The sequence below is a fragment of the Ceratotherium simum genome, chromosome 30 (genome assembly GCF_057802395.1).
Source record: "Ceratotherium simum simum isolate JZ-2026a chromosome 30, ASM5780239v1, whole genome shotgun sequence".
Taxonomy (NCBI): domain Eukaryota; kingdom Metazoa; phylum Chordata; class Mammalia; order Perissodactyla; family Rhinocerotidae; genus Ceratotherium; species Ceratotherium simum.
The window spans coordinates 30,075,715-30,102,658 of record NC_141929.1 but is presented as its reverse complement, the minus strand read 5'-3'; the positions used below and the strand labels follow the sequence as shown (position 1 = coordinate 30,102,658).

The 26,944-nt window shown below is 46.5% G+C and overlaps 1 protein-coding gene across 4 annotated transcripts in view; it reads right to left on the bottom strand.

Moving 5' to 3' along the window:
• The window catches only part of LOC101409069 (liver carboxylesterase-like), a 30,431-nt gene extending 26,397 nt beyond the window's left edge, over positions 1–4,034 (bottom strand). For 2 of the 4 annotated variants that reach the window (XM_014788403.2, XM_087420243.1), the window contains exons 1-2: positions 3,945–4,034; positions 850–1,057 (exon numbers count right to left, since the gene is read on the bottom strand). In XM_014788403.2, the coding sequence (XP_014643889.1) occupies positions 850–1,057; positions 3,945–3,996 (260 nt within the window). In that variant the 5' untranslated portion in view covers positions 3,997–4,034. The remainder of the gene's footprint in view (positions 1–849; positions 1,058–3,944) is intronic. The other 2 variants (XM_087420242.1, XM_087420244.1) reach the window with 1 other exon arrangement.
• Positions 4,035–26,944: the final 22,910 nt, after the last annotated feature.

The following is a 26,944-nucleotide window of genomic DNA, read 5'->3' as shown; positions in this document are numbered from 1 at the left end:
TTCCTTGCTTGTACTTCCTCACTTTTCTGTAGTAAGTATGTATTAAACTTGCAATCAGGAAATAAAAACAGTGAATATTGTTTTTAAAGGAAGGAAGAAAAGAAGGGGAGAACAGTAGAAAAGAGGAAAAAAGAAAGAAAAGAAACAAGAAAAGAAGACAGCAAAAGGCAGGATCCTGGAAATTTCCAGAAATGCCTTGCTGAGATGAATAAGGTTTGAACGGACGCATGACGGCGTTCAGAGTCCTTGGGGGGTCCTGTGGGGCTTCTTTGCCCAACTTGGTGAGAGTGACAAGGACACATCAACTACTGCGTTGTAAGTGACTAGGTGGTTAGACAGACCTGGGAGTTGAGAACTTGCCTGGTCAATACCCCATAGCACTCTCCACACCTGTCCTGGCCCACCCCACTCGCCAACTATGACAAAGTTCAAGACCGCAGAAAACAGAACCACTGCTTCTGATTCCTCGCATTCCCCACCTTTTTATTTTTTCCAAAGCACTTATCATATTCTAACATACTGCATAATTCCTTTAGTAATTTGCAGGTTGTTTGTTATCTGTCCCCACTCCTAGAATGCAAGCTCCATGAAGACGGGATCTTTGTTCTGTTCACTAGTGGATCCCAGGAACTGAGGACATGCCTGGCACACAGTAGGTGCTCAATAACTATGTGTTGAATAAAGGGCTCTAGAGTGCCATGAGAGTTCTGGAATGTCTTTAAGGATCTACAGTATCTTGAGGATTCCAGAACAAAGTGTGAGCCACTCAGAGGATCACCTTGGCTCCTTCCTGCATCACTTTGAGGCAAACGTCCCACTGAAAGATGCCAAAGCCACCCCACGGCTTACATAGGAGGGTAGGAGGTGGTGTTCTTCACGAAGTGCCATGGTTCTGCAGGCTGCGGTGGAGCAAACCTCAGGGGTCCAAGAGGGGGCTTGGCAAAAGGGACACCCAGGAAAACGGCCACGGGCTGTGCAAATCCTTCTAGGCTGACGTACTTCCCCAGGACCTTGCCCTGCACGGTGTCCACAACAGGCGGTGAGGATGGGAGCCCTGCTGGACATCAGGAGGAAATGAAGACACGTCAATAGTGAAGGGCTTGACTTGTATTCCAGGTGGGTCTTGCCAATTTTACATGTGACCTTGAATGAGTCACCTCAACTCTCTAGGCCTCAGTGTCTTCTTATGTAAAAGAGAGATGACATTAAATGTCCTTCCTAACTCATCGGGCTATCTCAAGGAGCAAATTGGAATTGGAGGTAAAACAGCCTCAAGTGAAAAGTAAATGCAAGAAGGAGGGCTGGTGGGAGTGAACAGACACTGGGTGTCCACTCTCAGGAGCCTCTGGAAACAATTATCCACTAGGATCCTGGTGCTGAGCTGCATGCTGGATGGGAGGATGAACAAGAGCGTCCCCTCTTCTCAGAAGCTCTGAACCTTGTAGGGAGAATGAGCCACATACATACTTGACCCTCCTGCTGGGAAGAAACTGGTCAGTGTCCTGAGAGAGGCACCAGTAAGGTCCTACAGGAGTGAGAAGAGGGACCGAGGGCTTCTATTGGTGGCATCATGGAGGCCGTGACCTTGGAGCTGGGACTTGCAGCAGGGGGAGGACTGAGCAAGGGGAGATAGAAAAGGGGGCATAAAGGTATAAAACAGAGAAGAGAATGTGCCGAGGCTCTGAGACAGCAAAATGCAAGGCCTGCCCGAGGAAGAGTGATGGACCATTTGAGCCAGAGGGAGTCTGTGGGGAGGGGAAAAGAATCCTGGGACGAGAGAGGTTCATGTCTGGGAGGGCCTTGAATGCCAGGCTAAGGGTTTGGGCTTTATTTAGTGGGTAAATGAGCAGCAGGGAACAGTTCTGGAGTGCGGGAGAGGGACACAACCAGCTTGAAGAGGGTTCTTCTGGTGGCTCTGAGCAGGGTCGTCCAGAGCGGGAGATACCGGGGGTCAGATTCCTCTCTGTTCCATTCTTGTGGAGCAGACAGTGCTTCCTCACTGAACTAGAAACTCATCTCCCTGCAGCTGCCCCATCAGCCCTGGTTCCACCTGCTGTGGGACCATCCTGAGCTGTCATGGGGCAGGCGGCCTTTCAGACACTTGATCGTGCCCATCCCTCAGGTCTTCTCTCTTGCTCCACGTTTGTATAAGTGATTTCTAGCCTCTCCTCTGTCTAATTGCTCTCCTTTAGATGTAGACAAAAGGTATCCTTTGGCCACTCCCTTAAAGTGTGTGGCCAGAGACAAAAGGAATAATCCAGATTTCTTCTTATAGAAGAATATCCAATGCTAATCTTCAAGAGAGATGAAGTGGAGAGAAGCCAGGTTGCCAAGGGTGACAAAGTGGTTGACGGGGTGACGGCATCAGCAATAATGGTGAGAGCAGCAGTTACCATGTATATTATAGGTAATGTTTATATACTGAGCATTTCTATACGCTGGATGTGCCTTCCAGGTCATTTAAATTAATCTTCACTAAAGTCTGGCTCGGTTGGTGTCCATATGTCCATTTTACAGATAAGTAAGCTGAGGAAATGGAGGCACCCAGTACGGAATTTCCGATGATGGAAGTGGGATGGACTTGCTAAAGAGGGACCATTAGTAAAGGAGTAACCACTGCTAATTTGGTTCTTACTCAGCCCTTACACTCAGTTCCAGGCCTCCCACAGTGTCATACCACCAGAAAGAAGATAGAATCCAGATGGGCCTGGGCTGTCAGGACACTGATGGCCAGAGCACTGTCTCTGGATTCGGGAGTCACAGAGAGAGTCCAGAGCATGATTTTCCAGCTGACCTGGGACTACCACATTTCCCTGTCTGAGTCTCGGTTTCTCCATCCATCAAATGGCACAGAGGTTCTCTGAGGGCCCTTGCTGCACCCTCGTATTAACCATGTCCTTAGCGTCTGTATTTGATGCTTTGACATCTGGAGCCTTGCTGACCCTAGAGGGACTGCCCCTCCCAGAGGCAGCCATTCCTAGAGATGGAAAAAAGTTTGTCCTTCCAGCAGGGTAGATCCCACACACCAACCACCTTCTTTATCAGGATCCTGCCCTAATCACTCCAGGGCCGGGTACCTGGCAAGTGCAGACAGTCCCGAGGCTCCTGAGCCCATTGAAATTGTTCAGTTTGCCAACCCTAAACCTGCTTATCCTACCTCACCCCTTACTTCCCACAGCAACCAGGATAAAGACTCTCGTCCACAATTCCTCCTCCTCCCTCTGCCTCCTGACCCCCCCCGGTCTTTCACCTTGTGGCCCACCATGGGGGTGACGTGCCCCCTCCCCTTGGGAACAGTGAGTAATAAACTCTCTTTCCAATGGCAGTCGGCTCCTGGTCTGTTGGTCTTACCATACCACAAATTTCTATTAATACATTATATTTTAAGACAATTTGTTGATTTATGTATCTTTTCTTTGCAAGCTCTTTATAGAAGGATCAGTGCTCTTTAGAAACAACAACCCATTTCCTCCTCATAACAGCCCAGTCAGGTAGTACTATTGTCATCCCATTTTTAGAGGGGGAGACTGAAGCACAGAGAAGGGAAGTACCTTGCCTAAGGACATACAGCTACTAAGAGCTGCGCTGAGACTCGAATCCATGCACTCTGGCCCCAGAGTCAATATTTATATTCTGCTAAGCCACTCTCCAGGATTTGGCCATATCTGGAGTAATATTAAGGGGAAATAAACAGAGTTTCTCAAAGTCCTCATCTGGAGGCATGAGGTTGGCTGGGGCCCTCCTGCGTGTGGCTGAGGCTGCTGAAGTCTCGGGTGTTTATCCTCGCCTGGACGGGGCTGTCTGGGCTCAGTGCTCCAAGTCTGGAGGGGGGACTACTGAGGACAGACCTGTCACGCCTTTGTCCCATAAACATCTCTCTCACCTCGTACCTGGACAAGGATTTCCGAATGTGCCCCCACCATTTGTATTTCAGAAGGACTCACCCCAAGCTGTGGAAGTGGCCAGGGAGACCAGGACCAGAGTGAAGAGCCACATCGTGGAAGGAGAGCAGCTCCTGGGCCTGCAGGTCTCAGAGCCGCTGGGAGGGGCTGTGCAGTCAGGCCCCAGAGCCCCAGTTCCTGTCCCGCCCTTCAGCTACCACCCACCCAGCCAATAGCCTAATCAGGCAGAAAAGCTCTCTCCCTTCCAAGGCTCTCTCTGGGCCTTTTGGGAGCCACTACACCATGTCCACCTAGAATTCACCCTCTTTTATCTAAACAGCACAGAGTAAACTCCAATTACATAATCACAGACTGGTCAAACAACTTGTTGCATAAGGATTTCTCTCTTCTTGGACTCTAACCTCAGCGTAGTGTGAGCTTCCCAATGGCAGGCACAGGCAGACAGGTGCCTTTAAACAATGGGAGACTTTGTTCTGGGGTCCCCAGAACAAGCTTGAAAACTTTTAGAGCAACTCCCAGCCCCACAGCTGCTCAGCTGTGGAACTGAGGACAAATCTCTTCGATTCCCTAGGCTTCTAATTCATAGAGCTCTATGCTGTCCAGTTTGGACGAATGTTAAATTTCATCCAGTCTCCCTTCTGATGCCTAACTTAACTTTACAATATTCCTGCCAAGTAACTCAGTTTCCAGTCACACACCTCCCAGGTCAGGGAACTCACGACTTCTAGAGGCAGGGATCTTTGGACCAAATGTTCTTACAGTAACAAACTCCAACCCTCCATAGTCCCTGACTTTATTCATTGATTCATCCATCCATCCATCCATCCTTCAATTTATTCATTATCCCATTTATTCATTCATTCTCCAAACATTTACCTTATTCCTGCCGCTATGCTAGATGTTATGGATACAAAGATGAATTCAAGACAACGTTCCATCCCCTCAAGGAGCCCACTCTGTAGTAGATAATACTGATAGGATGGGAGTGGAGGTTGGACGGCAATGCAATGTGCAAGCATGGAAATAGAGAGATACAAAGTACTCTGGGGACACCTGGGAAAGTGTCCTTTACCTGCTGGGGACACGAGGAAGATGCTCAAAGCCTGTTTCATAGAATCATTAAATGCCCAACAATAGGAAATTCGTTAAATATACTCTGGTACAGCTGACTCAGGAAATACTAAGCATTCACTCAAACTAGTGATGCACACCTCTATTTATTGACAAGGAAAGACAGTCATGATCTATTGCGAAGGGGAGAAAACAAGGTATAAAATAGTTATGGCTGCTTTGGGCAACAGTTTGACAGTTCCTCAAAAACTAAACACCGAGTTACCATATTTCCCAGCATTTCCACTCCCAGGTAACTAAACAAGATAATTGAATAATATCCATACAAAAACTTGTACACAAATAGCAGCATTATTCATAATAACCCAAAGTGGGAAACACCCAAATATCCATCAACTGATGAATGGGTGAAAAATTGTGATCTATCCAAACAATGGAATATTACTCAGCCATAGAAAGAAATGTAGTTACTTGTTACAATCAGAATGTTTTCATTCATTTCAAGGTTGAATTTTGAAAACATTATGCTAATGAAAGAATCCACACACAAAAGGCCATGTACTGTAAGGTTCTATTTATAACAAACATCCAGAATAAGCAAATCCAGAGGGACAGAAAGTAGATGAGAGGTTACCAGGAGCTGAGGGAGGAGGGGATGAGGAACGACTGCTAACGGAATGAGGTTTCTGTTTGGAGTGAGGGAAATGCTCAGGGATTAGGTAATGGTGATGGTTACACAACTTTGTGAATTTACTAAAACCACTGAATTGTACACTTTAAAAGGGTGAATTTTATGGTATGTGAATTATATTTCATTAAAACAAAGAAATATCTTTTTTTAAACCTCAGCCATATATAATATCCCACTTTAGTAAGAATATTTATCTTTATTTGCACAGGAGAAATTCTGGAAGGTTATACTTCTAATTGGTATCACAAGAGCCATTTCCTGGCTCTAGTATTGTGAGTGTTTATACTCATTTGTGTTTTCCACTTTTATTCATTCAGACATCCATTTACCTGTGTGGCAAATGCTGTGCTGAGTGTTTTGTTTGGAGACTCTCACTTAGTTGTCAAAATAGCCCCATGAATTCATTCTGCTATCTCCTGGAACTCAGCGTGGTCCAGGAACTGGCCCACAGTCACACATCCATATATGAGGAAGAGCTGAGGATTGCACAGAAGCTGCATAACGTTACAGCCCATACTCTCAACCACGCTGCTGTGATGTCAAAAACTTTCTGACAAACTGACATCCTGGTGCCCTAAGCACAGGCCTGGTCCCCCTGTGGGTGAGCTCAGGTGGCCTCTCTCCTGGCTTCTCCTCCACCTCCACCCCTTCAAAGTGCTGCACTTTGTTCCTGACCCCTCCTGGATACTTGAGTTTCCTGGAAGGATGGTGGGAAACAGGGGTGCTGGGGCTCCTGGGAGAGATCGTGACCAGGTATTAGAGGCGCTTGCTCATGGCTCACACTTTATGGTCCCCTCTCCCAGTGTGGACTTGTCACTGAGAAGGTGCTGCCCAGCCAGGAAGACATGCTGCAGTTCCCCTCACATTAACTGGAGTCATGAGATTTGTTCTTGTCAGTGCAGAGGGGGCAGACGTGATGCAGGGTTGGCTCCAGTCCAGGGCAGTGAAGAGACAGCTGTGCCTTCTCCACGCTCACACTGTTCTCCCAGTGTCATTGGCAAGCCTGCCCTTGTCCAGGCCAGACTAATATTGACATCAGGGAGAACTGGGCAACCAGCAGCCATAAAACACATGGCAATCCTAGAAAAGCTCTCAGGACCTAAGCCAAGGCCATAGGTTACAGCTGAATGAAACTTCTGGAAACTCAGAATTCAAAAAAAGGATTCTCATTTACACTAATTCTAGACACTGTGGCAGGCCAATGAGAAGGAGCCCTATGGTGGGTGAAGACTTTGTTACAGCATTAGGGTCAGTCTCCAGAGGTGATTGCTTCTGGAAACATTGACTTGGCCTGAAGTTCCTCCCTTTTATCCAGGAAAGTAACAGGTCATAAAGAGCACCCTAATATAAAAGACCCCTGTCTATCCACATATGACAATCTGGGTGAACCTCATAGTAGACAACAAGGCTGTTTCTAATCACTTAGAGCAATACACGCACACGCACACACACACACACACCTGTTAAGGCATAACCTTCCTGTCCTTTGCCCTGGTTAGCTGGCCTTGCAACCTGGGAACACAGCCATGACTCTTAGCCTATGAAGACTTTAGGGTACTGACTTAGCACAGTATAAAAGACAGAGATGAATTATTTTCCGAGTCCCATTGTTTAATCACACGCTCGCTTGTGATACTAACCAATTCCACAAACAGAGGCAGTCAGTCCCTGACCTCGCCGTGTCTGCCTGCAGCCTGGAAGGCCCTTCCTGGCTCATGATGACTCTGCAGAAGTGATGGGGAAGGCTGGAGTCTATGAAGCCTAAAGCCAGATCTCAGTTTTACCTAGCATGTGTAATCTCCCTGCGTCACATTAGCTGTAAGTGACACAGCTCATCTTGTTTCAGTGGCAGTTGACTGGGATTATCGCTTTTCCCTTGGGGAACTCCCTGAGGTTTCCCATGTGGAGGTAGATGGTCTTAAGAGTAAAATCCTAGGAACTGGCCTTAACTCCCAAGTGGTTGGGCAGGTCTCAGGAGAGAAGACAGCTCTGGGGGCTCCAAATTAGCCCCTCAAACCTCTCCATCTCCATCAATTTTCTCAAGAGATACATGGAGAGCACATGCTAGAACAAGCACTGAACTAGTAGGAGCCCCTGTCCTATTGGGCCCTTCACTAGACTTTGTCTATTAATCATGGGATTAATCAGGCAGAGCCTTCATGAGGGGGAACACGGCACTGGGAGACCACAGGTCTGGGAACACCATTGGGTGACATTCAGGGGTCCTTCCCAGAAAGGAACAGTGAGGAGGAGGGGGTGGCTTAGAGTGAGGTAACCTCTAGTGCACTATCCACCCTAGATCAATATTCTGTGAATCTAGAATTCTATGACATTTTCCAATTCAGCCTAGACGTGAGCAATGTTTCCAGAACCTCCATTCTTCTCATAATAACATCATGTTTTGCCATATCAGCATACTATCAATACTATTATTAGCAGTTTTCTTAAATGGGTTAATCCTCTACTTCAACACATTCATTGCAAAAGGACATTTTACACCATTTACATAAATGAAAGATCTATATAACTGGTTATGAATTAAAAGTAAGCATGCAAAATGTCACGTTGCATTTTTAAAAATTAAAATGATGGTAGAATTAAAAAGTGAACGAGAAAATATAAGTAATAACACCTCTAATTGATTTATGAAGTTGTATAGCCATAAATAAGTTCCTTAATTGGAAAAGTGGACCACTGATGGTCAGTTAGTATTATAAGGTCAGGAACAACCTTGTCCACCATCATGACCACTAGCTAATTCCCCAGGAATTGGCTTCACTGAGGGTCATTGTTCCTGCAGCCATTTCCTGGAGTTTCAGGGACCTTCTTCCCTTTGACACTCAGATCACCGGGGAGAAATCTCATTAGGTTCACCCCTCTCAAGGCCCTTGACTCTGGGCTGTAATTAAGAGGTCAGACTCCCAAGGGTCAATCTGGTCCCAGGACTGAGTGAGAGAGAGCGGCTGTGGGATATTTTGGCCCAGGAATGAGTCCTGGAGGGTAGTGCTGCCCCATGGGCATAAGTGGTCATCCCGCATGGCGCTAACACCTGGCAGTCAGGTCACCTACATCGGTCAGTCATGTGGGACTGCCTAGTTTAGCTCCTGCTGAGTAAGAATGTGTTGTGAGTGTAGGGTAAACCATGGTAGCAAATGGGCCCAGAATTTCAGGGGCTTATTTCTTGCTTATGTAATGGACTGGGGTGCTGTTCAGGTCAACAAAGTGGCTGTCCTCCATATGGTCATTCAGCTATATAACCAGGGAGTCAGCAAACTTATTCTGTAAGGGCCAGAGCATAAATATTTTAGGCTTGGTGGGTCCTATGGTCTCTGTGGCACCTCCTCAGCTCTGCTGTAGCAGAAGCAGCATAGACAACGCCTAGACAAATGGGCACGGCCGTGTTTCAATAAAACTTTATTTTGAAAGCAGATGGTGGGCCAGATTTGGCCCACAGGGCAGAGTTTGCAGATCACTGATCTAGACCACGACAGCTTTGCCATCTTTAACTCATAGATTCTAATGTTGTTATGGGTGTTGATTCCAGTCAGCTCCAGTGAGAAGTGAGCATGGTGCAGGGGGGCATTGTGGACCAGCCCTGGATGTGGCACTCCTCACTATCACTCACATTCTGCTGGAAAGAACTTAGCCACACGGCCAATCTGATTGCAAAGAAGGCTGGGAAATGTGGTCTGGTTGTGGGCCAAAGAAGATAGGGCAGACTTCAATGGACAGTTAGCAATTCCTGATACCAGCAATATGCATTCAATTATGGATTTGACATTAGGGATTTTTTTCTAATACAAGGTAATACAAATGCATACCCATTATATAAATACTTTGTTTGCACATTATCTAAAACAATCTTGCATATCTCTGGGAACAAAAGGACTGCACTTTGGTAAACAAGGAGCTTTTGTATTTCTTTAATTTAAATTCCAAGACCCTGAGTGTAAACTCAGTCCCTGCTTGCTAGGGCTAACTATAAAAGTTTTGTCAGTCTTTTATGAATAGAAAAGTAAACAGGTAAATCAGAAAAACACCTAAAAATTCAGGTCCAGCAAAGTTAATATTGAATCTATTCTGGAAAGGGTTCAGCAAACTCAAATTACTGTTACAGACATCTGGGTGAATACAGTTACCTCAACTAGAGAAGTGTTTTGTTTGTTTTCTTACCCTGAAAGTTTATATATATCAATGACTTAAACTGTCCGTTACTCTCCCTGGTTACACTGGGCATTAACAGGAGAGCAGGATCTGGAGGAGAAGAGAAGACAGGATACTAGCAGTGGTGCAAGGTGGGTTTGGGACCTTCTTGGGGAGGTCATTTGGGCTGGAAGCGTGAATAAAGAGAGAGGGCTTGAATGCCAAATTAAGGAGAGACACCTTTCACTCCAGACAGTGCAGAGCTATTGAAGGTCCTTAATCCAGGGAATGACAAGATAAAAGGTCACTTCTGAAAGTAGAATCTGGCAGAAGCAGGTAAGCCAATGGAGAGGCCAAGAGGGTTACTCTGAAGAGGAACCTCCCAAGCACTCACTGGGAGGGTGGAGAGTGAGCTCTCCTCTCCAAGGATGCCTAAATAATCCACATGTGAAAGCTTGGCCTTTTGGGCTCCCACAGGCCTCAGCAAGACTAATGATGTAATCATCTCCAAAAAGCTGGACTGCACAAAGGATCTATTGATGTTGGCCCTTAGTGCTCACTTTAGAAGGTCACGGGAGCCGCGGGGAAGTTACAACTCTCTGAGTTCCCCCCAGTCATTGTCTGTTCTGTCCTACATGTCCTTCTGTGGAAGCAGGTCGGGAGCACATTGGGAAGGGCGCAGGAGTGTGTGTGGGAGGACGAGTCAGTCCATGGTCCCCAGTCCCATCACCCAGGTTCCAAGGGCCTTTCAGGATACACACATATAAAATGTCATTTCAACATGCCAATAAGTGTGAACATCATGACGTGTAAAGTAAAACCAGATACTCAAATTACCCCTATCAAATTGGCAAGGATTTGTTCCAAGAAGTTTTAGTTTTCATGCCAAGTGCTGGAAAGAGTTTAGAAAAACAGGAACTTGCACAACTGATGTGGAAGATAAACTAGCACACTTTATTGGGGGACAATTTGGCAAAATCTTTCCAAATACAATCATCCCATGGTATCCATGGGGGATGGGTTCCAGGACCCCTCATGAATACCAAAATCCGTGAATGCTCAAGTCAGAAGTGTGGTGACCAGAGACTCCTGAAAGAGCTGGCAACTAACTGTCTTCTGGTGTCCTGCTTATCAGCTCCTGGCTCCCTGTGCCCAGAGAAGGGCCTAGCAAGGGCCATGGCGTGGACACAACCAGGAGCCACAGATCCATTGTTTCTGCAGCAGAGAATGGCTATTACACAGGGAGCAGCCCCCACACCTCCAGCAGCTTCAGGCTGCACTCCAGAGTCCCAAACTAGGACAGGCTGACTCAGAGTCAGAAGAAGAGAGGCCTGAAGCAAGCCTAGCCACTGACCACAGTGGTCCTGTTGCAGACCTGAAGGCCACAGTCAGCCCAACATCAAGGCACCCGCCTGCTGCCCACCCTGAGGCCATTCCCTGGTCCCTGCTAGATTTCATTCCTGTACCACAACCCTGAAAACTCCCCTGGAAGTTGTCACTGAACGCTGACACCCATCTCCAGTCACTTAGTAGTACTAAGTGATACTTAGTGATACTACAATACTCCACCAATGCAGAGGAGTGAGAGGGCAGGGCCAATATTTGAGATAAGGAAGGACCTTGCACCTCGGACATTTCAAAAGAGATGCAGAGTCAGATACAGAACCAAGAATAGAATTACTAGGTAGGCAATTAGATTTACAGAGGTCTCCACTGGTACCTAGGAATTGGAAGGGAAACATGGCACAAGGAGTACCTGGCTTTCTTAAAAGAGTGAACAATACTGTTCCACTCTCATAAGCCATGGATTCCCAGGAGGACTGAGACCTTAGGAACATCAGTACCTTGGACAAGATCAATGCACTGAGATGACCTTTAATTAGCAAATAGGTTGGCTTATCCTGTGCCAGTTATTCTCCCTAGCACTTAATAAATTGCAGCTCACTATACCCTTTTAATGAGTCCATGAGGTGATATTACTAACCTCATTTACAAGTGGGGGAAAGTGAGAGATAAAGACATAAAATAACGTACTAGTTGGTGAGACTGGGGTTTGAACCCAGGAAGTCGGGCTCTTGTCTATGCTCTTAATCATTCTGATATGCCATCTCCCCTAGTACCCAGCCATACAGGCATAACAGGGGTCAGCTGGTAGGGACATGGGTCCTTAACTGTTCCAACAGTCTCTTCGTTATAAATATGTAATACGTATAAAAATAAATATATCTATATATGTATACATATTTGCACTTGTACACATATTTGTAATTTACATATATGTACATACTTACGTATATATATTTTATATATAAATGTATACATATTTAAGGGCCTACAATGCACTAGGAAGAAATGGCTTGTCCTAGGTCACATAGTAAGAGAGAATTCATTGTGAACAGAGTTCTCCTGTGTCCCAGGGAAAATACCTTTGCTGGCTTTCTCCAAGCACACCCCAGTCCCATGTTCTCTGGTTCTTTATGCCAGAATCAGGTTCCATCTGGGCTCACTGTCAAGAAGCAAAAAGATTACACATACAGTGTATGTGTGCTAGGATGACGAGTGGCTGCATGTGACAGAACTAACTGTGGTCTCTTAAGAAATGGAGTTTTCTTGTTCTCTTGTAACTAATAGGCAATGGGTCAGGGAGAGAGGTGTTTCAGAGGGAGAAGAGGGAGAAATGTGCTTGGTTCTGGAGAAGAACTTCCTCCTCCTGGACATGCCCAGAAACTAGGGAAGGCTCTGGAGATGCATAAGAAAGAGATCAAGAATTTGGACTCCTAGCATCCTGTTCCCCATCCATAGTATGTGGTTCTCATGCTCATGGAGACAAAACGGCTAATCCACCTGCAGACATCTTGCCCACTGTTCAGGAAGGAGGATGGGAAATAAAGAGAGGGCAAAAGGCAGAAGCCAGTTGAGTCTGGAGAAGAGTAGATTTTTCTAGAACCCCACCTGGATGTCTGCCTACATTTCATTGGCCAGATGTTTGTGATATGGCCACTTCTAGGTGCAAGGGAGTGGGGGGGTGGTAAGAATTTGTAACTGAGTACCTTGCTTCACTGGACAGAATCAGGGTTCTCTTAGGAAAAGATAAGAAGGATATAGGGAGGATGCTGGTCATTGCCCCCCTCCCTGTGGCTCCCTCACTCACCCTGGATTCCATCGTCTGCTGAGAAAGGTGGGGAGGGGTGTTGTGGAAAGCACCATGGTCTGACCACCCGTAGATAAGGGCTTCTCTGTCCCATGGGCTGAGATCATTATTCTCTTGGGCTCAAGATATGGGGACTCAGGACTAGGTCTTCCAGGGTGAGGACAGACAGAACTGGGGTTGGCATTCACAGAGGCACCTCTAAGCTGGCTGAGCAGGTGGGTGTATATACTGAGCAGAGAGCATTTCTCCCCATTCCAGGTTCCCTCTCTCCGTCTCTTGGCTGACAGGGCACCTTAACAACAGAGGAAGCTGATTAAACAGAATATGGCACTGTGGCCACCAGGTGACACCAACACAGGTTCCTGCTGCCAAGCGGAGGCTGAGGGCAGACAGAAGGACTAGGGATCTTTGTCTCTGGACCTGTCTCAGAGCATATTTGAACCCTCAACACTTCCCTGAACCAGGTAGTGAAAAGCGGTTCTTGTCCTAATGAAAAGATCTATTTGGTTTCATATTGTTATATCTTGGATGGATTCACCCATTCATTCATTGATCAGAGTCATATCCAGTCCTCTACGTGCCAGGAAAGAACTAGAGAACACAAAGATCGAATAACTTTGTTATCGAGAAATTCTCAATCTGACGGAGGACACAAATAGTGTGCTGATCAGGGAACATATATTGAGCACCTACTGCATGCTTATTTGAAGGCCTCCGGTGGCTCCTCTTTGCCTTCAGTGTGAATCCAAGTTCCTCAGCCTCCCTGTCCTCATCTCACCCCACCTCTCTTCTCCAATCACCCTGGACTAGCTGCAGGTGTGACCTCAAGCACACCCTGTCCCCCTGGGCCTCATGCCTGGGCCTTTCCTTCTCCCTCTGAAACTGGAAAAGTCCTATCTGTCCCTCAAGATGTCACCCCTAAAAAAAGCCTTTCCTAACCTTCCCCTGTCACCGCACTTACCTCAATTTGTTCACATAATTTTTCAGGGGGCCAGCAACTTGGGGCAGGAGGCACAACCACTTACTCTCTTTATATCTCCAGTGCCTAGACGAGGATCTGGCACATGGTCAGCCCTCAGCGGGTGGTTGCATTACAGAGATGAATGAGACAAGGCCATCTTACAACCTCCCAGGGAAATCATGCACAGAACCCACCCAGGGACATCAGGGAGGGGTCCCCACAACAGTTGGCCCTTAAGCTGAGTCGTGAGGGAAATGCCAGGTCATGAGATAGCAAAAGCGACAGCACAGAGGCATGAAGCAGTTCAGGCAGTATAACATTCTGCAGAAATTTGCAGGTTTCATGGGAAAGAGCTATAGAGCAAAGTAAAATACAGAAGATAAGGGCCCTCCTATGCTGGGATAAGGAGATGCAATTTTTTCCAGGGGTCCTGGGGAGCCAGTGAGAAGTTTTAGATTGGTATAGTGATGTGAACGTACTAGGATGTTATATAGTGTATCAGTGAGCGATTGCTGGGTAATAAACCACTCTAGATCTTAAAGCAATAACCTTGTATGTGGCTCCTGAGTCTGTCAACTGCCTATCTCCCACAGTTCTACCGATCTGGACAAAACTCAGCTTGTCTTGATCAGACTCACCCATGTGTCTACAGCTGTGGGTCAGCTGGAGGCTGGCTGGTCTTAGATAGCCTCTCCTGGGATGGTTCCTGTCCGTGTGGTGTCTCATTCTCCAGCAAGCTAGCCAGGGCTTGTTCACGTGGCAGTTACGTGGGCTCAAGAGAGTGAAAGGACACATGCATGTCCTCTGAGTCCTGAGCTGAGAACTGGCAGACCATCACTTCTGCCATATTTTACTGTCAAAGCAAGTCAAGAGGCCAGCCCAGACTCTGAATGAGTGGACCTGCAGAATCTCATGGCAAAGGGTGTGTGTATAGAGAGGTGAAAACAGTTGTGGCCATTCAGATGCATCCCTCTGGCTCTGTAAGGAGGAGAATAGTAGCAGAGAGACTAGTTAGGAGTCTTAGACCAACCCAGGTGAGAAGCAAAGATAGATTTCTTGCAGACAAATGCTAAGTGAGTGGAGCTTCCTGAGCCCTTCTGAGGGGCCGGGAACTGGATTAGTTCTGTCTTAGAGGCTGGGGAGACCACCTGGGCCAGAAGGCATTTAATCTCAGTTTGAAGGAGGAATAAGATTCAAGAAAATCCCACCCAAGCACCCCCTGCGTGAATAGGATCTAGAGGTTGCAATAGCCGAGGGACCAGTCGGAATGCTGCAGCTTGATGTGTCAGCTAAGTCATTGTCACCACTGTTTGGGGACATTGTGGGGAGTCTTCTCCTGAAGTTCAGTCCTGGCTCCATCCCGGAAGCATGTGTGACTACATAGACACTGCCCACAAGATGGCAGCAGAGAATTCTCAGCCAGATTGGTGCCTTTGGCCAGAATCAAGAGATCAAGTTGGAGACGAGGACAAGCCCAGACATGGACTCTAACCACTGTCCTGTGTAGGAAGGAAGGATGCCTTTGCGCTTAAGGTCTCAGGCTCTGGAGTAAGACTGCTGAGATTCATATCCCAGCTCTGCCACCAGGGCCGGCGTCATGGGTGTTTGACCTGGGCAGTCACACAGAACCCAGCCCTCTGAAGGCCTCCAAGCTCCACGGTTGCTTTAATGCTCTGCTCTCACAATTTTGAAATTCTTAATAATTTTTAAAATGAGGGGTTATGTTTATTTTGCACAAAAAAATAATGCCAATTTCGTTTCTAATTTGCACAGTCAATTAGATAGTTGGTCCTGTTTGTCACTTACTAATTTTGTTTTCTGGGGCCTTGTTTTAACCTCATAGGGTTGCTGTGAAGATCCTTTGAGTTAATAAAAGTGTACTGTACTATGAAGACCCATAATAAATATTCGATAATTTTTAGTCACTATTATTAGTATAGAGTTCAAAGTTATAACCAACAGAACCCCGAAGGCTGACGTCCACTTCCACTTTGTAAAGATTCATCTTGCTGGCCATCTATCAGTCCATCGATCTAGTGCCATTGCAAAGCACTTGCTAGGGAACCATCAGAATGAATCTGACCTTGGTCCTGACCCCGAGGAACCAACAGTGTAACAGGAAAGCCTCTGGTCACTAGCAACCTTACCTTCATTTTTATTGCTGGCGCCAGTGTAAGACGAGCACAAATGACCTCATGGCCATAAGGACTAATGGACAGGACCATGTTTGCTGACCCTGGGCTAACCGTCCACTCCCTCATTCAGTCTCTCACCTCCTGAACTGACCAGGTGAAGCTCTGGGCAGGGCCTGCAGTTACGAGGGACCAACCTCAGAAGGCTGCCCTTCCCACAGTGCCCGTCTGAAGGGTGAGACGTGGGTTGATCTGCTGGACCCCGTGGGTGTGGGCACAGCTGAGCAGTCCAGGGCAGGCCCCAGACCAAGAAGGACTAGTGGGTGGATCCACACCCTGGTCAGGGAGGATCTCTACTGGAGGGTGACTGAGACAACCAATCAGACCTCCTCTCTCAGGACGCGAACTGAAACTGTGCAGAGAAAGCCCGAGGTCAGGAGAGGGGACAGAGCATAATGCAAGGTAACAGTGAGCAGAAGCCCTGAGCAAACAGACCCAGAGGACATTGGCAAGAGCTGTAGAAGCAGAGGCTCAGAGGGGCTGAGTGGAGGTGAAGGGGGATGTCCAGGTCAGGGGGTGGTGGGGGCCACTGCAGGGGAATTCACACAATGACCATGTTGTTGTAGCTTCCTCGGGTTCATGTCCCAGACAACATTCCTGTCCCCACAAGGCCTGGTCAATGAGCTGCATTCCTTCTTGCTCCCAGCAATCTTACCACAAGCCCCCAATCACTGAAGAAATCCTGGGTGGGCCTACATTTTTTGCCATCTCCAGGAATCTGGAAAACAACTCCTTTACTCACCTGCTCATGCTTTCAGCCATGCATGTGTCACGGAAAAGGGAAAATCTCCCTCTGCCCTTTCCCTTAAGGTTCTTCTGGCTGGCCAAATAATTAAAAGACAGATTAGCAGGAGAAAATAACACCAAGTTTAATAACATGTATACACAGGAGAAACCAGGGAAACTGAGTTTCTCAACACAATAGTGTTACCGCACCAGGTCCGTTTTTGCCTGCCACCCAGAAAGCCAATCACAGAGACGACAAGATTGCAGAGAGAGAGGGTTTAATCACAAGCAACCAAGTGAGGAAAACGGGAGAACAAGTCTCAAATCTGCCTCCCGGAAAATAGGGACTCAGGGGTATTTATCGGGAAGGAGGCAAGGTGATTTGAAATGATTGGAGGTGAGGAGAGCTGAGGTAAAGGATGATCTGCACAAGGTAGTCAGGCTTCATGCATCTTTGTAGGACACATCTTCACAGAATGGCAGCATTAGCATGCCCTGATGGGGGGAGTTCTAACCTCTTGCCATCAAAAGGGCCCAGATGATGGGTTGGTGGTCTCAGTCCAGCCTGAAGTGGACAAGGGGCTCAGTTCCTGAAAAAAAATAGCTCCAACACCCATTACCATAGTAACCTAGGCTCCAGGGAGATGTCATCTATAGGAACCTAGTGGGAGTCAGATAGCGTATTGTCCAAACAGCACAGTTAACAATGAGTGAGTTTATCATGCAGATTTAAATCCTCACCTTCCATTCTGATAAGTTTCTAAGTAAGACCATCCCCCCTTCTTCCTGGCAGTGAAGAAGATACCTTTACAAATGGAGATTTTCTTTACAAATGTAAATGTATCTCATAAAGGGTAACTAGAACTAAAAATGGGTTTAGCACAACCCCACCAAGGTACCAGGAGATGTCTACAGTAATGGCCTTTTCTGGGGGCGGGCCTCTCATCCCAAACTCCTTTGGTCAGTCAGTGGGGGTGGGGGTCAAAATGTCATTCAGGCAGAGACATACTCTGAGTTCGCAAATTCCAATCCCCCATAGTTACCAGATGCTCAATCAATGGCTGCTTGCCAATTTCAATAGCAGAGATTCTCGTCTTAAATACCATCTTCAGCTAAAGACAAAGGAGGATGTTAGGGGTGGGGAGGGAGACAGAAATCACAGTAATCAAGGGTATGTAGATTTAAGGCCTTATCCTCCACACTGATAAGTTTCTAGACAGGTCATCCTCCCTTCCCCCCAGAGTGGGCGATACCTTTACAAATGGAGATTTCCCTTATAAATGTGAATATTTGTCTGGCAACTCCTTGCAGGGCCACCTAGAGAATGTGGCCAGAGAGACAGGAATTATAGTAATCAAGAGTATTTACATTTAGGGGCCGGCCCCGAGGCTTGGCAGTTAAGTGTGCTCACTCTGCTACTGGAGGCCCGGGTTCGGACCCCGGGCACACACCCATGCACCGCTTCTCCGGCCATGCTGAGGCCACGTCCCACATACAGCAACTAGAAGGATGTGCGACTATGACATACAACTATCTACCAGGGCTTTGGGGGGTAAAAATAAAAGGAGGAGGAGTGGAAATAGATGTTAGCTCAGAGCAGGTCTTCCTCAGCAAAAAGAGGAGGATTAGCATGGATGTTAGCTCAGGGCTGATCTTCCTCTCAAAAAAAAAAAAAAAAAGAATATGTACATTTAAGTCTTCTTCTTCTGTCCTGATAAGAGTTTTCACAGATAAGGGCATCCCCCCTCTTCCCACTACACAGAGGGAGATACCTTTACAAATGTAAATATTTGGTAAACAGAACTTTGTTAAGAATGGGCTTAGTGAGGATTCTGCCAGTCTATCTGCCCCCAGAGTTAAACTCCTTTAGGCAGTTTAGGGGAGGTCAAATGTCCCTCAGAGAAAACAATCAAGGTAAAGAGATGTATTTCAGGGTGGGCAATTTTGATCTCCCACACATGCATGCATTCAGCGCAGACCCTGTGCAGGGCCCTGGATATGCAGAGATCTACAGACAGGGTCTGTGCCTTCAGGAACCCACTGACCACGTCGGTGGTTCTCAACCCTGGCTACACACCAACTTCACATAGGAAGCTTTTTAAGAATCCTAATGCCCAGGCATCTCCTATGTGACAGGAATTAGAATCAGGAGGGGGCCTGGGTGATGGTATTTTTTAGAAGTTGCTCAGGTGATTCCAATGGGCAGCCAGGAGGGAGAACCTCTCATCTAATGGATTTCTTTCAGCCTCTGCAGGTTTTTGCTTTCTTAAGCCTTCCTCCATTTTATTCATCTCCAGTCTGTCTTTTTCAAGACTTTTCCCCTTTGTTTTTCTGCTTGCCCTGTCTCTATTTTAGGTCATGACTTGGTCTGGATGAGACACCAGCTTATGCCACCATTTTCCCCAAAGGTTAGTTAGTCATAATAATTTAAGAGAAATGTCCATTGTTGGAAATTTCACAGCCTCAGGCCTCTCGCAGTAGACTGGAATGTGGGGCAAAGTGTATTTGACAGAGTCAGTTTCATACTCTGGAGCTGGGCGAGGAGGGGGAGCAGCTGTAGGCAGATGCAGAGGGACCAGGAGTGGAGAGTGTGGTCAAGAGGCAAAGGCCATTCCTGTGTGAATGGGGTCAGTGTGGAGGTGGCCAGTCAGTGCAGCTGTAAGACCTCAGCTTAGGGGCAAGGAGGCCTGTTTGTCTCCAGTAGTTTGTCAACATCCTGTAGGGGACTTTGAGCTGGTTCCTTCCCCTCTCTCTGCCTCCCTTTGTCCACATGTAGGGGTGGTCAAATGCCCTCCCTAGTGCCCTTTTACGTCATGTCACGTCATATCGTATCTCTTTCCTCTGGTTGCCTTCAACATTTTCTCATCATGTGTCTAGACGTGTATGCTGTTGTTTAATTCTGCTTGGAGTTTACTGATCTTCCTGGATCTGTGCTTTGATTGTTTCATTATTTTTGGAAACTTCTCAGCCATTATCTTTTCAAATATTTTTTCTCCCCGTTCTTTCTTTCTTCTCCTTCTGGGATTCCAGTTACACATATTGAAGGAAGTAAATTATATTAAAAATTTAAAAGTTACTACCTTAGAGACAGGCACCTCCACACCCTAAGGATTCCTGGTATAGGAGGGAACGTTTATCAATCCTGACTGACTCTATTCATGAAAGACCCACCCTAAACTGTTCGGGGAAGAATTGAGAACAAGAGAGTGCTCCAGAGGGATAAGTTTGGGAGGGTCGGGGTGGAGGGGGTCCAGATGGGGACGCGTGTGTGTAACCTGATAATCGCTTCGCGCCATAGCAATTCGCGCCATAAAATGTAACTGTTTAAATGTTTTAAATTAGCCAATCATGTAAGACCGCGCCAACCTTTTCCCGCTTTGTGCTTCCAAACCCTATATAAGAATTTGCCCTTTAAGGTCCGGGGTCGACTCCTCTGTCTCCTGCGAGAGACACGTGTCGGCCCGGAGCTCCGCTTAATAAAACTCTTACCTCTTGCGTTTGCATCAAGCTCGGTCTTCTGTGTCTGTGGGTCCGCGCCTTCCCGAGGCTGGAGTTGGGGTTCCCTTTTTGGGATCCTACAATATGTTGGACCATTACATATTGTTCCACATCTCTTAGATCCTTTGCACTCTTTTTTTTCCCCACTCGTTCTCATTTTATTTAAGTTGAATAATTTATATTGACCTCTCTTCAAGTTCACTCATTCTTTCCTCAGCCGTGTCAAGTGTACTGATAAACCCATTGAAGGTATTCTTCATCTCTGTTACTATTTTTTAAAAATTTCTAACATTTCCATTTGCTTTTTTCTGCTCAAACTACCCATCTGTTGATGGAAGTTTTCCATATAGGTGTTTTAGATTCCATGTCCTTTTGTTCTAACACCTCAGCTACCTCTGACTCTGGTTTATTGATTGTGTTGTCTCTTGTTAGTAGGTTTTTTTTTTCATGCTTTTTGTGTGTTTGACATTTTGGATGAGGGATCCAGAGTCCCCCTCAGCAGCATGTGTAGGAGAGTGGAAACTGATGTAAATAGTAGTTATGACTGGAAATGCTTCTGCCTCTTCTTCTGTAGATGGATAATGTGTGTGTGTATGGCTGTGCATTTATGTGTGTGTTTGTGTGTGCATGTGTTGCGAAAATTGAGTTAATTCATCAGAAGTTGGCAGGACTTGGGTTTCTTTGTTGCTATGGTTATCTTCTGTGCACCATCTGATTCAAATTCTTCTAGGGTTACCTTGTGCTTAGACCGAGAGCTGCTGAGAGGTTTCACTCAATGTTCCTGCTCCATCAACAGCTTTTGTGACTGCCAAACAGCAGTCCTCTACTCGCCACAAAGACAAGACAATAGTTCAGAGGCAAGGTGGTAGGAGAGAAAGGGTCTTTTATTATTATTACAGCTTGCTAGCAAGGGGTAACATGGCGTACTAGTGTCCATAAAGAACCATCTTAAAACTACAAACTTGTGAAACAGTTATATAGGGCAAATGGGCCGAAGGGGGGCGGTGTTTCGGAATGTGACCATCTGTTGTCGTAGTCCTTGAGATGCTGAATCATCCCTTTTTCTTGTCACTGGCGATGGATACCGGCATAGGGGCTCCTTTCTGAAGGTCATTACATTCCTGGGAAAACTTGGAGAACAACAAGTTACTGTCTTATCACAATAAGGAGGTCTATGTGTAAGCTAAGGCTGAGAAAGTAGCAGAGCATGCGTATTGCTCACAAGCAGGTGTGGACTTATCCAGGCTACGTGTAAACTAAAGCACTGCAGACTCAACAAAGGGGTGCCTTGTGGATCAGGGTTGTTTATAGCTCCAACATGACTGCCTGCTACAAGATGGCTTCCCTTATGCTAACTTATGCTAACCTGTGACTACATATCTATCACAGCTATTTAAGCAGCACTAACAATTCCCCCCTGTCAAATGCACCCCCGGCATAATCAGATGCTGGCATAGGGAACAGGGCCGTCGTGTCCAGTCTGGCTACTTCCTGCTGAAGTGGGGCAGTGTGAGGGGACCATGGCGTGGAAGAGATTTACTCTCTTCTTAAAATGAGCCAGAGGGTACTAGAGGGGGAACTGCCGTGCTATTGATTTGGAAGCCTTGGTGGTTAAGGAGGATATACATTTTATTTCAATTTTAATGGCCAAATATATTAGTAAACCTATTAATATTAATGTTAGGCCACCTTTTATGATTTCCACAAGAATGGATTGAATTCCTGCCGGTACACAGGAAAAAAGGTTATAAAACCAGTCACCTGACAGGAGAGGGGTTTGATGATTTAAGATCATCTGCATCCAAGAGGCTTGTTCTCTTATTTTACCAATACTGGTTTCTACTTGGGACGATGTATTGTTTTCTGGAGAGGGCATAACGTGTTGTTTTCTCTTTAAGGGTATAGTGAGGCAGGGAAGAGCCCCCTGCCTTTCAGTTGAGAATTGGGCTATTCTAACCCGGTATATCACCCTTTTGGTTATAGCCCTCTTGGTCCAGCCTAGAGGAACCTGCGAAAAATTATATATGGGGCGGACCAATGGATCCCCATTTTCAAAGACAGAAGAGGGCTTGGGATGACAAATCCAGCAGTTAGTGGCATTGGTAGAGGATGCAATAGCCTGAGCGATACGGAACAAAGCATTGTTTTTCCAGGCTACAGTGATAGCAAGGAGAGAAAGCAAATATAAAAGGCTAAGGTTTTTTCTTGAATACATATTTTAACTCCTTAAGGGGCTCCACTTACCAAGTATCCCTTTGGTTACAAGGTGTACTTTCCTGTAAGGGTGGAGCCGCCTTTATCCGAGAGTGATGTACCCGTGGCTTTATTCCAGCGAGCTTGACAGGTGAGTGTGTGGTCAGCAGTATGTCAAAGGGGCCCGTCCATCTAGCAGCCAGTTGATTTTCAGGTCCTTGTTCTCTCCAAGTCTTCAGCAGTACGTGGTCACCGGGATGGAAAGGCTGGGGGGGCACATCAGATGGGTAAGCTGACCTGTTAGAGACAAACCCATGGATAGAGTTTAGTATGGCAATTAAAGATGTGACGTAAGCTCAGAGTGCGACATCCTTTAGAACCTCAAGTGATTTGCCTGAGAAAGAAGAAAACTGAAAAGGATGGCCATATAGAATTTCAAAAGGGCTCAATTTAAGCCTACTTCTGGGGGCTACTCTAATTCACAGCTGGACAGTAGGCAACGCTTTGTCCCAGGTGAGATGAGTTTCTTGATAGATTTTGGCAATGTTGTTTTTTAGAGTATGATTCATCGTTTCTGTTTTTCCCGTGGATTGGGGTCTCCAAGCTGAATGTAGTGTCCATTTAATATTTAATGCCTTGGAGACACGCTGAGTGACCTGAGAAACAAAAGCAGGTCCATTGTCACTCTGTAAGGTATTAGGCACGTCAAATCTGGGAATGATCTCCTTTAATAGAGCTCTGACGACCTCGGTGGCCTTCTCCAATCGGTGGCGAAAGCCTCTACCCACCCAGAAAAGGCATCCACAAATACCAGTAAATAGCGGTAATTTCCAGCAGCGCAGGGCATTTGAGTGAAGTCCATCTGCCAGTCTTCCGTCGGCCATTCTCCTTTGTGTTGGACTCCCAATTGTGGAGGCCCCAGAGCAGTTTGGGGATTATTTTTTGCACAAATCGTGCAATTCCTAGTTACTTGTTGCACAGTCTTTTTTAAATTAGGTCCCACAATACATTTCTGAACCCAATGTAAAGTATTTATCTCCCATAATGGGTGCTCTCATGTACTCGTTTTAGGAGTGGGTAGAGGAGAGTCTCAGGCATGAGAATTATCCCTTGGTCGTTAATTTTCCAGCCTGTCTGTGGGTCTGAGGTAAAACCTCAGTCCTGTGCACCTTCTAAGTCCCTTTCTGAGTAAGTTGGCTGAAATTCAGACACGTTTACTCGAGGGAGTAAAGAGCCAATTATGACAGAGCCTTTTGTTCTCACTGTTTTCTTGGCTGCTTGATCGGCCAGCCAGTTTCCTCTGGCAATAGGGGCCTTGCCCTTTTGGTGACCAGTGCAGCGCATTATGGCCACTTGTGAGGGCTCATTAATTGTCTCTAATAACTGTAATACTTCTAAGACATGTTTAATTTCTTTTTTATCTGCGGCTAAGAGTCCTCTTTCTTTCCAATTTGTCCCGTGGGCATGGACCACTGAGAATGCATACCGGAAATCTGTATAAATATTCACCATTTTTCCCCTGCGATAGGTGTAAGGCTCGGGTCAGGCCTATGATTTCTGCCTTTTGAGCTGAGGTTCCTGGAGGTAGGGCTCTGGCCTCTAAGGTCTCATCAGCGTCACAACCGCGTATCCTGCACGTCTCTTACCTCCCTCCATGAAGCTGCTGCCGTCTGTGAACAGTTCCAGTTCAGGGTCCTCAAACAGTTGGTCCCTTAGGTCTGGCCAGCAGGAATAAACCATTTCTATAACTTGTAAACAGTTATGATTTGTTGTCTGTGAAGTTTCGTTGGGGAGCAAGGTGGCTGGATTCAGAGTTGATGAGACTTGTAACCTAACATTTGGGTTATCTAGCAGGATGGCCTGATATCTGCCCATTCTGCCTGAGGTGAGCCAGTATCCTCCCTTCTGTTTCAGTAAGGTGAGGACATGGTGGGGGACATAGACAGTGGTGGGTTGGCCCAGAGTGAATTTTTTAGCTTCTTGTAAGATGTCACAAGTAGCAGCCACTGCTCTGAGACAGGGAGGCCAGCCCTTCACCACTGGATCTAATTGTTTGGAGAAATAGGCCACAGGTCTTGGAAGAGTCCCTAACTGTTGGGTTAGCACCCCTAGCTTATGCCCATTCTCTCATGTACATCAAGACTAACAGGCTTTTCCAGGTCCGGCAGTCCTAAAGCCAGGGCTGTTACCAGTTTGGTTTTGATGGTGTCAAATGCCAATTGACATTCTTCAGTCCAGTCCAGAGGTTCTGAGTCTAAGCGTTTTAAGGCCTCATATAGAGGTTTTACTATAAGTCCATAATTAGGGATCCATATCCGACAGAAGCCAGCCATCCCCAGAAACCCTGGCAACTGCCGGCGCGTCTTGGGAGGGCCCAGGCAGGCGATTGCCTTTTTCGGATCTGGCAGTAACTCTCTTTGCCCCTTGGAAATAATGAACCTGAGATAGGTAGCTTTTTGTTTGCAGATTTGGTCTTTCTTTTGGGAGACTTTATATCTGCATTCAGCCAGGTGATTTAGAGTTTTGATGGTATTTGTTAAGCATATTTCATAAGTGGGGCTCGCTACGAGCAGGTCATCCACATATTGTAACAGTAGTCCGTCCTTTAGTTTTAGACGACTTAAGTCTCTAGCCAAGGATTCTCCAAACAAAGTGGGGGAATTTTTAAACCCCTGGGGGAGAACAGTCCAACAATGTTGCTGTTTTGTCTGAGTGTCTGCATTGTGCCATTCAAAAGCAAACAGTTGTTGGGCTTCCTTAGCCAACAGTACACAGAAAAATGCGTCCTTTAAGTCCAAAACTGAAAACCAACCATATTCTCCTGGTATATCTGTCAGTATAGTATAGGGGCTAGGTACCACAGGGTGCAAGTCCTGAACCACGTCATTTATAGCACAGAGGAGACAAAGCGGTACTCATTGGAGTTAGCTTTTTTCACTGGGAGAATAGGTGTGTTACATGGAGACCGACAGGGCCTAATTAGCCCTGCCTCCAGAAATTTTTTAAAAAGGGGTTGTATGCCTCTTTGGGCTTCTTGTTTGAGCAGATACTGTTTTAAATGAGGCTTGACCGTCTTTTCCTTCAACAGTGTTTGTATTGGCTGGGCATTTTTTGCTTTACCCGGGGTCCCATCTGCCCATACATTGGGCCTTACCTCCTCGTAGATTTCAGGCGGCAATAATTCTGGCTCTGATTCTGAGATTCCCAGCAAGGCCATCTGTAATCTTAGGGATTGTTCTGGAGGGATGTGTATGTCTAGCTGTCCTGGAGCAAAGGTTACCTGTGCGTTTAGTTTGCAGAGAAGATCCCAGCCCAAAAGTGGGATGGGGCATTCCGGCATGTACAGGAAACTATGTTTTAGAATTCGGTCTCCCACTTGCGAGTCTAATGGCTGTAAAAATGGCCGATCTTGGACTTTGCCAGAAACCCCAGTTACTTGAGTAGACCTGGTTGATTTTTTTGTCAGTTTTGTATTTAAAACAGAGTAGGTGGCACCAGCATCCACTAGGAAATCAATCAGTTTTTCCCCCACTGATAATTGTACCCGGGGCTCCTGTGGGGAAATATGGATAGGTTGTCTTAGGTTCAAAGGAGCCCCAGGGCCCCTTCAATCTTCATCAGAGCAAGGGTGCCTTTCCACCATCAGGGGGGCTTTTCCCTTGGTTTCCTCAGCCGGGGGGAAGGTTCTGTTTTTCTTAGGGCATTCTCTTTTCCACTGTCGTTCCTCCTTACAATAGGCACATTGGTTTTTCCCCAGGGGGCGCTTACCGTCTTCCTGTTGTTCAGGTTCCTTCTTCCGGTAGCCTATGTTCTTGCCGCTTAAGGCAGCGGCCAGGAGGGTGGCACTCCGTCTGGCATCCTCTTGTTTAGTTGGGCGTTCTTGGCTATTATAGACCTTGAAAGCAATATCTACACGCTGAGAAGGGTTCATTCCCAAAGCCCCATCCAACTTCTGTAATTTTTTCTTAATGTCTGGGGCACCTGGTGCTATGAAAGTCATGTTAACCATCCTGAGGTTTTCAGGGGCCTCAGGATCAGCGTCGGTGTAACGCCTATAGGCCTGGTAAACTCTTTCCAGAAATTCAGAGGGGTCTTCATTAGGTTTTTGTTGGAGTCCCTGAATCTTATTTAGACTCTTCTCTTTGGGGACCCCCATTCTCGAGGCCCACCAGGATACACCGTTTATAATGTTCCAGCCTGGCCCGACCTCCAGCTCCATTAGGGTTTCAATCTGGGTCCACTAACGGGACAGCCACACTAGATTCCCAGGTGTTACTGGGGTCTTCTATATGGAGTCTAGTGGCTTCCTCCCTAGCTTTGTCTAATACCAGTCTCCTTTCATCCCCGGTTAACAGCGTGTTTGTCAGAATATGAAAGTCTGCCCATGACGGATGATAGGTGGCAAAAATAGAAGAG